This window comes from Neoarius graeffei, chromosome 28, assembly GCF_027579695.1.
Source record: "Neoarius graeffei isolate fNeoGra1 chromosome 28, fNeoGra1.pri, whole genome shotgun sequence".
Lineage (NCBI taxonomy): Eukaryota > Metazoa > Chordata > Actinopteri > Siluriformes > Ariidae > Neoarius > Neoarius graeffei.
This window is the reverse complement of record NC_083596.1, coordinates 12,132,293-12,146,159: the sequence shown is the minus strand read 5'-3', so window position 1 is coordinate 12,146,159 and position 13,867 is coordinate 12,132,293. Positions and strand designations below refer to the sequence as shown.

Sequence of the window (13,867 nt, the reverse complement as noted above, 5' to 3'; positions counted from 1 at the left end):
TTAAGGCCAAGTCCCCCAATACTGATAACTATAACAATAGCTATAAATAAATAAGTCCCCTGCAGTTTATGTGGTCGGTGCTCACACCAGACTGATAGCGATACCTACAGCCCAGGCCTGGGTTTATCCGTATCGGTGCGATTGCTTCTGGAGCCATTTTTCCAGGCCTGGACCTGATCCGATAAAACATCTGACCAATCAGGTAATTGTTTACATGTGACGTTGTCTGAGCACGTGCTATTTTCCCCGGGCTTCTTTGTACATCCTTGCTGCATCATGAAGTCACGGAGTATGGATTCACAGAAAATAAAAAATATACAGTAGACCCCGCCGATTCGCGGTTCAGTATTCGCGAATTCACATATTCGCGGGATTTTATATAGAACATATCTCCTATACATTCGCGGAAATCTCAGCGATTCGCGGTCATTTGCGGCGAACATATCGAACGTTTACGCACTGCTACATTCTCGGAGCCGAATGCTCGCTCGCTATTGGCTGAAGTTTGAATGGCGGGCTGCTGCTCATTGGCTGATACGAATGAGCGCATTGTACAGTACAGTCTCGCGGTTCCCGTAGTTCAGACTTGTTCACGTGTTGTGCATTCTTGGTATTTTTGAATAATTTTTACGCCCTACAATGGCTCCTAAACGCTCTGCATCTTCTAAGGCTCCTGCCAAGGAACCTAAGCACCAGAAGAAGGTAATGACGCTGCAGGAGAAGGTAGGACTTCTCGATATGCTAAAGGAAGGGAAGAGTTTTGCGGCAGTGGCTCGTCACTACGGCATCAACGAGAGTACCGTGCGCTACAACGAGAGTACCGTGCGTATCTAAAGTGTTTGGGATCATAGCCTAGGGTATAGGGAGTGTTTTAGACATCAAAATAAGCATTTGTGAGCAGTTTTATGGGGGGAGGGGGTTACAAGTATTCGCGATTTTGGCTTATTCGCGGCCATGTTCGGTCCCTAACCCCCGCGAATACTGAGGGCTTACTGTAATACAAATCATGGATCTTTTATTCACGGATATGTGATATTTTCCATGAAATATCAGTAGTAAATTAATAAAGTAAACATATAAACGCAGGTAAGATATTTTAATTATGAACTTCGGCAGTCCAAGCATTTAATTGTTTTAGACTTCTTAATCCGTATGATATCCGTATGAAATCAGTAACCATGCCGTAATATACTGAAACGTCCATGACCAATCCGTAAATTATTAGCATCCATATTAAAATCTGTAACCACTCCGTATTTTGTATCCTTTTTTATTATATTTCTGTAATCCATGACCTATTTGTATTATATCAACCACCGGAGTGTGTGCATGGGTTGTTTTGAAGCCCAAGCTGTACAGTACGACCCGGAATAATGTGCTACTACTTGGAAAAAACTTCCATGACTATTCCTAAGTTGCATGCGTTTATTTCACTGAGTGGCAGGACCAAGAGATATCATAGTCGGGATTATACAGTAGCTGTGGTGTGACTGCTCCAGACTGGAACTAAATTCAGCCAGAAGCATAGTCAGAGTTGGAGTTATAGGTAGAGTTATTGGTGTTGTGAAACCACGGCCTTATTGTATGTAACAGAATTCATTCAATAGGTTCTCAATGTTACGAAGGTACCAATGTAACATACAGCAACATAGAGTACCTGCCCATGACAACAATATAGCATGTGCAGAATATTGAGGTATATCATGTAACCAATAATTGACATATCCCTAAACTGAATAAGGTGTGTATATATATATGATTTCCTGTATCCTGACCTGTAGCACCAGCGCTGACTGTATATTCTCTGGCAGTGTGCTCAGCATATCTGTGTAGCAGCGTAGCAGTGCCAGCAACCACATGCTGCGTGACTCCACTTCTTCTGCTTCCTCTTCCTCCCCTGACCCCACCCCCGAGCCTGAACACAAAAAGGGGTCCACCAGGTACAGCACTATGGCTGGAGGGTAGGCGTGGCTATCCGCAGACTGTGCTGCCGTGGGAATGCCGATTCGCTCTCGCTCTGCCAAGCTATTAGCAAAAAAATAAAATAAAATAAAAAATCAGTGCCTCTGTTTAGACATTGATACATTATTAATACATTAATTCATGCATAAATAATATTGTAATATACACCTTGGATAGGCATAATGAGAAGATCAAAGGTCACCTTGTACGCTTTATACAAGGTGGTTACTTTCAGTTGTTTGAATTATTAAGTGTGATGGAGAAATACGGTACAGTATGTATGCTCACCTCTCAGCATTCTCTGTCGGATGGCTCTGCTGGTTTGGTGTTGTGTTAGAGACACTTTGTGTATCTGCACCTTCTGTGCTGGCCTGGCCTGTGCTGGTACTCGTGGGTGTGGGCGTGTTTCCTGATCCAGGGACTCCTCCTGCTGCTGCTGTTGCTGCTGCTGTTTCTCCTTCAGGGGCCCCGGAGCCAGGGTTCAGCTGGGAGGAAGGGGCAGGAGCTGAGCTAGGTTGAGGCTTCGGGGGCAGGAGAAGACTGCTGTCTAATAACAGAGCTGAGAGCTGTGGAGCTGGAAAATGAACAGCAAAATGAAAACATGATGTAGTTTAAGACAAGGTTAGCCAATTTTAGATGACTGATGGCTTTCTTGAACAAGCTAAAGATCAACTGCTATATAGGGATAATTATAGTTTGGTCATTTGCCAACTCCCACCATAAGCCAGCACTCAACTATCATATAACACCCACATACATGTCAACCTTTGGTCAATCAAACCTGTATAACCAACCTCCAAAATCCGTATTTCCCTTATAAAATCCGTATAAGATGCAAATTAAAATAATTTACCTAAAATTTGAATGATAATTAACAATGACAAAGTTACTTTTTATTCAATATTAATAACAATAAACCTTCAGAATGAATACAAAGCTCCAATGTTTGACAAAAACACAAAGTGTCACTCTAATGTTCTGAATTGTACTCCATGACAGCTTTTTTTAGCAGTCTGCACCAATACCTCACGAGGCTGCATGTCACAGCAAGTGTCTGTGTTGATGTTGCCGGAGTGCCCATTCAGAATCTTTTCAGTCGCTAGTGAAAGTCGCTCAGGTGGAAATACGCGTTTCAGACAAAATGTTACTTCCCAGTTAGCGGGATTCTCGCAATGCGGTGTGCGCATGATCCAAAGTGGAACGAAGTCTCGCTACCACAAGATAACGCGCGATTTCATAAGACTCTTTACTGGCTGTTTGTGCTTTCTGTGGTGTACAGTACGTTTGTAAATGAATGTTATGCGCTCTTTTATCATCGTGGGAATTGATTATAGCTCAAAATAAATATTGAAGTTTTTTAAAGAATCCGTATAACTTTATTTGTACGCCCGTATACTACGTTTATTGAATCAAATCCGTATAAAATACAGACATTCCGTATAGGTTGACATGTATGCACCCACCAAATAGAGAGGGTAAAGCTAACAGGTGCTTCCTCAGAAACCCGTGAAGCCAACCCATCACAACTGCTGCTTATGCCGTATCACAGGGCAGTATAACACACTTGGAGGGCTATCTGGAGAGACAGGATGCCATCCCTCAACCAAGAGAACATGGCCAATTTTGCTCCCTTGACTTGCTCCCATGGATGGCTGTGGCGTTGTTTGGATTTGAACTCCCAACGATAGGGTGAATAATGTTCTCTTGTACCCCAGTAGTAAATTTTAGATGCCTAGTAGTAGCAAGTCAAGGCCACTGGCCATTACATTACAACTAGACAGCTATCCAAATTTGGCATGGGTTCTTAGTTACAATACTTGGCAATTAAAATAATTACAAAATATGACGATTTAATACTAAACACTGGAAAGTGCCACATCTTCGCTGCTTCATTCTTGATGTAGCTATAAAGCCAAGCTGATGAGATATACTTACCTAATTTCTGCTTGCAGGTCTGGGCGTAGAGCTTGAGTTTGCTTAGATGATCCTCTCGGTATTGACCTACCCATGGCCCTGTCATCCACTCATCCACTTCTCTTCCGTTCTCTTCTAGCTTCTCAGATTCCATTGGCCCCACTGGTATTACGCCATCTCTGGACATCCGGGCCAGCGGATGGTGCTTCCCCAACCGACATGACTGAAATACAAGCAGAAAATAATGAGGAAATGTTGGGAAAGTATACCGGAATGTCAAGGACGTAGCAGCTCATCTGGCCTGCCATCAAAACAACCACGACTACCAAAACGTCAAACAGAACTGAAATGTGACAATGTGAGAGAGGCGCAACCTCCACGACAAATTGTTTACAACAGGAAACTCAACAAAGGACTAAATTTAGTTACCCGAGGTAAGATCGACCCAAAACATCCATTAGAACTGAATTCGCATGATAAATGAGAGACGAGATACAATTCTAGTCAGAAGAAGATTCATTAAGGTGACCTAATCATGAATACGTTAGCAAAAAAATTTACAATACAATTATCAAGTTTTGTACAGAAGGTCTAGTTCTTTCAAATAAAACAATCAGAACTGAAATCCATTGAGAACTGAGGGCGGGAGGAGACACGATTTAACTGAAAATAAACAAAGTTGTAAACAAATTGGTTGCAACAGGAAAATCAGCAAACAAACGACCAAGTTTTGTTCCTCAAGGGAAGATCTACCCAAAACATCGATCAGAACTGGAATCGGATGAGAAAGGAGATACAATTCTAGTGAGAGGCCTGGAAAATGTGTTAATTTGGCCTAATTAGTAACTCGTTAGCAAAAATTTTGACAAAACAACGACCGAGTTTTGTGCGGAGTTCTTTCAAACAAGACAATCAGAATGGAAATCCGTGGAGAATTGAAGGAGGAGATACGATTTAACTGAATTGTGGATGACAGATGATGGACGTCACACCATGGCAACAGCTCATCGGCCTTATGCCCAGATGAGTTAATTACTGCAAGACACCACATCATATGATTTATCTGAAGAATACTTAGATACCATGACTCTAATACCTCATAGACAGCACTGAGCTCCTGAAAAAAGGTTCTGGCTCCAGCAAGCAGGATATCATTATCAGGGCAAAGGACCAGGAAAGCAACATCTCTCTGACCCCCATAGGGCTCCAGAAGCAACTTCTCCCAAAAGGGCAGCGCCAGAGGAGACAGGGCCAGGAATTCTCGATCATAGCCCAACAGCAGTGTGGGAATGGGGAGTGGCTCTGGAGATTCCTCTGAACCTATGGGACCGAGAACATATTTATTTACAAAAAACTCGATGAAATTATTGGGAAGACTGATGCTCATTTTTGAAGATATGGCTTCGTGAAAGCCATTTTGAAACAACAGGTAGAAGTCATGAATTACTTTTTGCATATACAGATGACCCATCATCAGTGAAACACTTCAGACTCACCGTAAGAACCTCGTCCGGCCATTTTGTGGAACTGCTGCCATGTGAGTGGGCCCTGCACGTGCTGTATGTTTTCCCAGGTCCGGCCAGTGCGCTTCTTCTGAATGGCATCTTGCAGGAAGGGCTGCAGAGACAGCAGCATGCGTACTACGTCCTGAGAGGACAGCATGCTGATATCCAACACTGTAGCAGCACACACATTATATGATCATTCAGCAAGTGGGGAAAAAAAAAAAATCACAAAGACAATATATTGTACATAGTGAACAGGAAGCTATTTGGGATTGGGCCTCAGTGTGAATTATTAGTGCATGAAGACAAGGCGAAGATGTGTAAAATAAAGCTAACAAGAAGACATGGTCATCATTATCCCCCGCCACGAGCGTTTTATGAAGACCTCTTAACACTTACGCCCTTATAAGCTCGCTGCTGTAATATTGACTTATGATGTCGTAAGTGCTAGGACACCTTCATAAAACGCCACCCAGCTTTTTTCAGAAGTATGAGCGCGCAAAGTTTCATTGATGTAGCTTATGCACTGTAAAAAATGTCCGTAGAATTAACAGTGGATTTATGTAAAATCATGACATAAAAAAACTGTAAATACAAAAACAATGAAGCAGTGTGTAATTTACATCAATATACTGTAAAACTCCTAACCAAATACCACTGTTAATTTAACAGTAAGAATATGTTGAATTGATCATATTTTTTTGTAGAATTTACAAATTGTTGTAGTTTAAACACAGACAAACTGTAATACTAAAACAGAATGTGATAGTTAAAATTACATCATTGCCCTGTTAAAAAAATTAAAAAACAGCCACCGTCGTGACTCAGTCGACTAAGGCACCATACCATGAATCCGGGGACCCGGGTTCGAGTCCGACCCAAGGTCATTTCCTGATCTCTCTCTAGCTCATTTCCTGTCTCTACACTGTCCTATCCAATAAAGGTGAAAAAAGCCCCCCCAAAAAATCTGTCTAGTAGATCATTGCTTGTAACCATTTTGAATTATTGTACAATGAATATCCGTAAAATTAACAGTTATGTATTGATTATTGTACATTGAATACCTGTAAAATTTACATTTAGTTATCATTAATTGTACATGGAATCCCAGTGAAATGTACAAGTTATTCTGTAATGTATTTTTAACAGGATTATTCTGGCAACCACAGCTGCTAGTGTTTTTCCGTAAAAACAACGGATTTTTTTTTACAGTGTGTAGTTTCTCAGAAAACTTGTCCAGACTGAGTCCACTTGTACAAAGTGCAATAACTAAAATCAAGGGCCGTAACTCTGAAAATAATAACCAATCATAAAAGATTTTCGAGCTCAACTTAGATCATGAACAGTAATATGAACACGCAAAGTTTCATTGATGTAGCTTATGTAGTTTCTGAGAAAACTTGTCCAGAATGAAATGGACGGACGGACTCTATTCCTATATCCCCCTGCGCACTTTTAATGACCAGAACAAGCTGCGATGGGTCAATAAATAAAAACAAATCGTACTTTTCTGTAATTTATGCTATGCAAAGGATAGAACTCCTGTTTTGATGTTTTGTGTGTTACTGCCAAATTCAAGAGAAGTTCAAGATGCATCTACGAATGGGTATTTTTCATTCTTTCATTTATCTTCAGTCACTGCTTTATCCTGGTCAGGGTTGTAGTGGACTCCAGTTGGGACGAAACTGATATTTTTTTCCTGTCTCTACTGGCTACAATGGTTAAGCCTACAATGTTAACTGTAGTACGCTGGAGTATTTACCATTCGTATGAGGCCAGGAGTGCAAGGCACTGCTCCTCACTAAAGCCTGCTCCACCTTCCCACCAGCTGCATTGTCCACGTACTGCAGCCCCTGCACCAGAGCGTTGTAACACTCCACACATGCGTCGCTGCTGTCCGCCCACAGCCGATCCGCCACCCAGCTCTGCAACAGCGCCCTCTGCCTGCTACGGCAAGAACAAGCAGCAGGACTATGCAGCGATGCCACAGACAAGATAGGCTGTGAACACTGCTCCTGAATCAGTTCTAACACCTCCATTGGCGTTTGCTCCTGGGCCCGCCTCCCACCACTAGGTGTGTCCCTCCTGCCCAGTGCCAGCCTCCTCTCGGCTGCCCGTCCCGCCTCTGAGCCGCGTCCAAAGATGTCCAGCTCATCCTCAAGGAAGAGTCCGGCACCATGCGCCAGACGTCGGTTAGCGATGGCACTGAAGCCACACATACAGCGATACTGATCCTCGCGGGTGGAGTCGGGGATATAAATCCCCACATCAGCACCCTTCACGTTCATATTGCAAGCACAGATGCAGCAGCTATCAAAGCTGCGGTCCTTGAATACATCCAGGACAGAATCAGAGAGGAGCAGGATGACGTAGAGGCTGTGCGCCTCGGGCAAAACAGGCCCTGATGCCAGCGGCTCCACCGAGCTCAGGGGTAGGCCGGTGGACGGTGTGGAAATGGGTGAGCTCAGCTCTGTACCGTCCTGCTTGATCGAGCCTTGCCCACTGGCAGTGCCTACACCACGTGGGGTGCGCGGGGTGCGTGGGGTGGGTACGGAGAAACGGGGTGTCGCTGGTGAAGGCAAGACTCCACCTGCTGTGCCAACAGATGCGGTACCAGTGCTCATCTGGGCGTAGTCTTGGTCCTGCAGAGCGCCAATGCTGGGTACATTACTGTAAGAGAAGGCAAGAGAAAAGAGACATGCCATGACAGACCTGATACAAAGAATCACCCTTGATAGGGTAGTGATGGTGTAGATATTTCCATCAAAATGCTGTTGCAGTCCGCAAACTTACACATATCCATCTCGTACAAAAGAGGCCTGGCTCGGGAGGCAGTAGGGCTCCATCTTGGGAAGCATGGACCAGGAGGGTCTGTAGTAGCACTGCTCAGGGATCTTCAGCGGGGGAAGACACTGGCTGGGTAATGTCCGGAGAGGAGCAAACATGGAACAACCTGTCTGTGGCTGGACGGACGGAGGACATGGTACAGAAATAAAAAGATCAGTAATGCAAATTATAGCTTTGATTCTGACTAACTTTGAATGAGTAACTTTAAAAAAAATAGATGACTATTAATAAGATATTCTATGGTCTGTTTATTGTATGGGCTAAATCACAAGGCTGACAAATTCTCAATTTTGATTGGTCAAGTTTGATTGTGTTCCTTAATTTTCAATAATATCAGCTCTGACAGTAGTTCAGCTGCAAGGCAAACCACAAATTTATAATAACGTGCTTGTTATAATATGTTATCGTTTCTGGGACTTGAATGGCGGATACTCATCCAATAAAGGGCTAATAATAATTATTCCATCCACATTCACTGGATATGAGCAATCGCGTGCTCTGATCGGCTACTCTACTACTAGGATATCAGCTCATATATCGCGAGTAGAGAAAAGCAAAATGGCGGAGCATGTTGCTGAACCAAATAAAATTTGGTTCAGCAATGAAATAAAAATTCTACTTGAAACAAAACCTCAAAAAATACAAAAAAGCAGCAAAATATGGAATAAAAGTATTTGGTGGTAAGAACATGTCTTTTATTTTTAAAGAATTATTATAATTATTCTAGCATTTTTCACAAATTGCGACTGTCATTTCGCCGGTTTGTTTACATTCTAAACGGAAATAATTTTGTCGGACGTTTTGCATGAAGTTTTTATTTATCGTATTTGCAAAAAATAAAAGTAAAAATGCTCTGTTTCTCAAAATCCAGTGAATGTGGATAGAATAAAGCAGTTATTCCACTCATCGTACATGAGCTGACAGCCGGTACGATGAGCTTGAGTGCCATGTACGCATAGTGCCACTTTTGCAAAGTGGTACTACGCGCCTTGTTGGCTATCAGCTCATGTACGACTCAATTTCATGGAATAACTGTTAAATAGATTTAAAAAACGTTATTTAACATTAGCAATTTAACGAAAGTAATCTTTGATATGGCGAAGTTTTCTGTAAGGAGATGTTTATTTAACATTTATGGAAGGAGTCACCAGTGTCAGTGTTTCGTCCGAGTAAGATTTCCGACATGGGAAAAGCTTCGGGATGTAGAATTGTCCAGTTTCTCAGTAACATGACAAGTTGCATTTTTAGTAGTGCTGTCAAAGTTAACGCGAGAATAACGCGTTAACGCGATCTCAATTTAACGCGATTAAAAAAAATAGTGCCGTTAACGCAAATTCTAATTTGGCCCTGCTAGTCACCCGTAGTTCCTGTTGAGACTTGTCGCGCGCTGCTTCAATAAGAGTACGTGTGAGTGATGGAGAAAGGCATAGACATATAAACATCCTCGCCGCCATATTGGATGGGGCAAAGTGGAGATTCTTCACCCGTCTCTGGTATAGCGTCTAGACAGTAGCCGAGAATAAAGGTGCCTCATTCATGTGCTGCGTTTAACTGTACCAACAGGTTTACTGTCCAAACGAGATCACATGGGATTACCTTTCACAGGTGAGACTGGAAAAATACTTTTCAATACTGTTCCTTCAGTTTCCCAGCTCATCTCCACCGGGTAGGTGTAGAGTTATAAGCAGTGAGAATTAGATAATACAGCGCCACACTATGATCTCATCTCATTATCTCTAGCCGCTTTATCCTTCTACAGGGTCACAGGCAAGCTGGAGCCTATCCCAGCTGACTACGGGTGAAAGACACCCTGGACAAGTCACCAGGTTATCACAGGGCTGACACATAGACACAGACAACCATTCACACCTACGGTCAATTTAGAGTCACCAGTTAACCTAACCTGCATGTCTTTGGACTGTGGGGGAAACCGGAGCACCCGGAGGAAACCCACGCAGACACGGGGAGAACATGCAAACTCCACACAGAAAGGCCCTCGCCAGCCCCGGGGCTCGAACCCAGGACCTTCTTGCTGTGAGGCGACAGCGCTAACCACTACACCACCGTGCCGCCTGAATGTATGATGAATGTTTTTATTTTTGTTATCTGTTTTTTTCTTCTTTTATGGCAAATACTTCTTTTCAAAAGAAACTAATGAAGAGTAAAATAAAACATTTTTTTATTTTCACAGTGATATGCACTTTATTTTTCATCCCTTGGTTTTCTCATCTAATATGGAAGTTATGGATGTCAGTGGCTGTGACAAGATGTGTTATGCTCTGCAATAAAAAAAAAAAAAACATTGGTACAAAGCAAGCCCATTCACTTTTTTATGCTGATAAGAGAATTACAATGGTTTTTCATGTGACAAAAATGTGTGATTAAATTGCGATTAATCGCGAGTTAACTATGACAGTCGCGACATTAATCGTGATTAAATATTTTAATCGCTTGACAGCACTAATTTTTAGTCTTTTTTTTTTCAATTGTATGCAAATTACTGTGATATTATTGGAATAAAAATAATATAAAATGGGAAGCCATGGCCTAATGGTTAGAGAAGCAGCTTTGGGACCAAAAGGTCGCAAAGGGTTCAATTCCCTGGACCAGTAGGAATGGCTGAAGTACCCTTGAGCAAGGCACCTAACCCCCAACTGCTGCTGTGGGTATATTGTACATCACTCTGGATAAGAGCGTCTGCTAAATGCCTGTAATGTAATCAAACATTTTGGAAACTTGTCAAGTCTCATCATGTTTTATTCCTTATGTGTAATTCTTATGAAGCACACTTCATTAAGAGATCATAAAGGTGTATTAGTTGTGTGTGGCTTTTTTTTTTTTAATTCCTCAAGGCCATATACACACCCGTATGTCCTCTGCTTTGGGGCTTGTCACACTCTCGTCCATCTCAGACCTGAAGTCACTAAGCTGGCTGTTGGTGTGTGTGTTGAGGGGATGCTCGTGTCCTGCTGAGGGTGCTGGGGTTTCTTGGCTGGGAGTGTCTCGGTAGGTTGTGATTGGTGAGAATGCTGGGTGCTGCTCCAGAGATGGAGGAGTGGGGAACATCCGCTGCAGCTCTGCTACTGCTGAGATGAGCAAGAGAGAGCGTATAAGCCAAGAAAAAGACAATCGCTTTTCACAAGTCCACTGTCTATACTATTAGAACAGTGGACTCGTATTGTGGCTTTAGTTTTATTGTGTCATGCCTTAAAAACGACCTCCGAACATGACATACTTGAGGGATATGGCACTGCTACTCTCCCATCAATCCCCAGGGGGCGCTCTTCAGCTCCTGGCACCACAGTCTTGGATGGCTGCTGATGATTAGGAAAAGTGGTCTGAAAAGAAGAAAAATTGGACAGGATTAAGAATCTTCCAGTCTTTTCGTAAATAACATTTGGGACTTATTTGTTTTATCAGAAACCCCAAAAATAAAGTTACTAAACAGACATTTACATTAAAATGTATTATTAGCTTGATGAGATTTATTAAAAATAAACAATAGCATAAACCATAGCGCACTCAAACCTTGAAGAATGTAACTGGTAACCAAAATGACACAAACGCTACATGAGTAATTGTCATGTCCATGTCTGCAACTCCTGAAGCTTCAGACTATCCATCCATCCATCCATCCATTATCTGTAGCCGCTTTATCCTGTTCTACAGGGTCGCAGGCAAGCTGGAGCCTATCCCAGCTGACTATGGGCGAGAGGTGGGGTACACCCTGGACAAGTCGCCAGGTCATCGCAGGGCTGGCACATAGACACAGACAGCTTCATACTACAGCTGTCACAATACTGACCTCATGATCACATGACTTCCATTCACGCCCCTAAACCCTGCACACTATCATGAAAGTAATTAAGCTACTCATTTGTTGATGTACTTTCCAATAACTTGGTGTAGTTAAACTAACACAGAAGCTAATAAATAGCAGATTTTATTCGTGGCTATTTATTTCAGGGCCCTATAATATTGATATTCTAGGCAGTCACTCACCCCTAGATCATCTTCCTCCTCCCCAAAGATGTTTTCCAAATCAGATATGAGTACTATCAGATCTTTCTCTCTGGTCAGAGGCGGGTTGGCCTTTCCCCCAGACTCGTCCTGAGCCAGTTCCTCTGCTGGAACAATACAGCCTTCAGTGAGAGTGTCTGCAGCTCCTGAATTATGCATAGATAAACTGTAGACTGCAGACTCACCAAATTTAGGAGCGGAGCTGAAAATGGACATGGCATCTTTCCCTTCAGGGACTGCACTGTTGCCATTGACTTCCTCTCCCTTAGAAACACACACACATTCCAGCTATCTAAACTTTAACAAATGACAAATGTACATCTGCGTCGGATCATGAAAAAAATTCTATCATAACATAAAAATTGCATGGAATATAGTATATATATATTTTGCTATTGCTGTTTTTTTATTACAAAATCATTTATTGATGAAGAAAAATAATGTACACTGTTACTTGCTAGATGTACAAAACAATCACAGGTATCAATAATAAATATAGGCTTCAAACCCACCGAAAGTCTGTTATACATACTAAGGGCCCGGTCCCACAACACCAATAACTATAACTTTACCTATAACTACAGCTATGACTGTATGTAGCCTGAATGTAGTTCCAGTCTGGAGCAGAAACACCATAACTATAATCCCAACTATGATATCGCTTGGTCCTGCCACTCAGGGAAATAACTGCATGCAACTTAGGAAAAGTCATGGACGTTTTTTCCAAGTAATAGCACGTTATTCCGGGTCATACTGTACAGCTTGGGCTCCACCACACTCCAGTGGTGGATATAATACGGATAGGTCACAGACTACAGAAATATAATAAAAAAGGATACAAAATACAGAGTGGTTACGGATTTTAATACAGATGCTAATAATTTACAGATTGGTCACGGACGTTTCAGTATATTACAGATTGGTTACCGATTTCATACGGATAATGCATTATGGATAAAAAATTAAGAAGTCTAAAACAATTAAATGTTTGGATAGCTGAAATTCAGAATTAAAATACCTTACCTGCATTTATATGTTTACTTTATTAATTTACTATAGATATTTCATGGAAAATCACATAAACGTGAATAAACGATCCGTGATTTTTTTTTTTTTTTAATTTTCCGTGAATCCGTATTCCGTGACTTCATGATGCAACAAGGATGTACAAAGAAGCCCGGAGAAAATAGCACGTGCTCAGACAACGTCACATGTAAACAATTACCTGATTGGTCAGATGTTTTATCGGATCAGGTCCAGGCCTGGAAAAATGGCTCCAGAAGCAATCACACCGATACGGATAAACCCAGGCCTGGGCTATAGGTATCGCTATCGGTCTGGTGTGAGCACCAACCACATAAACTGCAGGGGACTTATTTATTTATAGTTATCATTATAGTTGTAGTTGTAGTTATAGTTATCGGTATTGTAGGGCCGGGTCTTTATGATTAGGATGTTCTCAAATAGTAAACATCAAGGTCTGTAAAAAAAAAAAAAAATTGACAGCTTATCACCTCTCAAAAGTGAAGCCACTACAGGTATAGCGCCCCTGCTGGCTGGCTGCGGTACAATTTTTAGCACTAGCATCATAGTGACATATTTAAAACATAACCATGAAA

General features: G+C 42.0%; 1 protein-coding gene across 6 annotated transcripts in view; it reads right to left on the bottom strand.

The window, feature by feature from the left end:
* Positions 1 to 13,867, bottom strand: part of LOC132875645 (mediator of RNA polymerase II transcription subunit 13-like) — a 232,009-nt gene that overhangs the window by 17,960 nt on the left and 200,182 nt on the right. For 2 of the 6 annotated variants that reach the window (XM_060912571.1, XM_060912573.1), the window contains exons 12-22: positions 12,434 to 12,536; positions 12,231 to 12,355; positions 11,464 to 11,566; positions 11,094 to 11,314; positions 8,175 to 8,344; positions 7,144 to 8,051; positions 5,373 to 5,552; positions 4,973 to 5,196; positions 3,898 to 4,099; positions 2,251 to 2,536; positions 1,776 to 2,025 (exon numbers count right to left, since the gene is read on the bottom strand). In XM_060912571.1, the coding sequence (XP_060768554.1) occupies positions 1,776 to 2,025; positions 2,251 to 2,536; positions 3,898 to 4,099; positions 4,973 to 5,196; positions 5,373 to 5,552; positions 7,144 to 8,051; positions 8,175 to 8,344; positions 11,094 to 11,314; positions 11,464 to 11,566; positions 12,231 to 12,355; positions 12,434 to 12,536 (2,772 nt within the window). The remainder of the gene's footprint in view (positions 1 to 1,775; positions 2,026 to 2,250; positions 2,537 to 3,897; positions 4,100 to 4,972; positions 5,197 to 5,372; positions 5,553 to 7,143; positions 8,052 to 8,174; positions 8,345 to 11,093; positions 11,315 to 11,463; positions 11,567 to 12,230; positions 12,356 to 12,433; positions 12,537 to 13,867) is intronic. The other 4 variants (XM_060912574.1, XM_060912572.1, XM_060912575.1 and 1 more) reach the window with 4 other exon arrangements.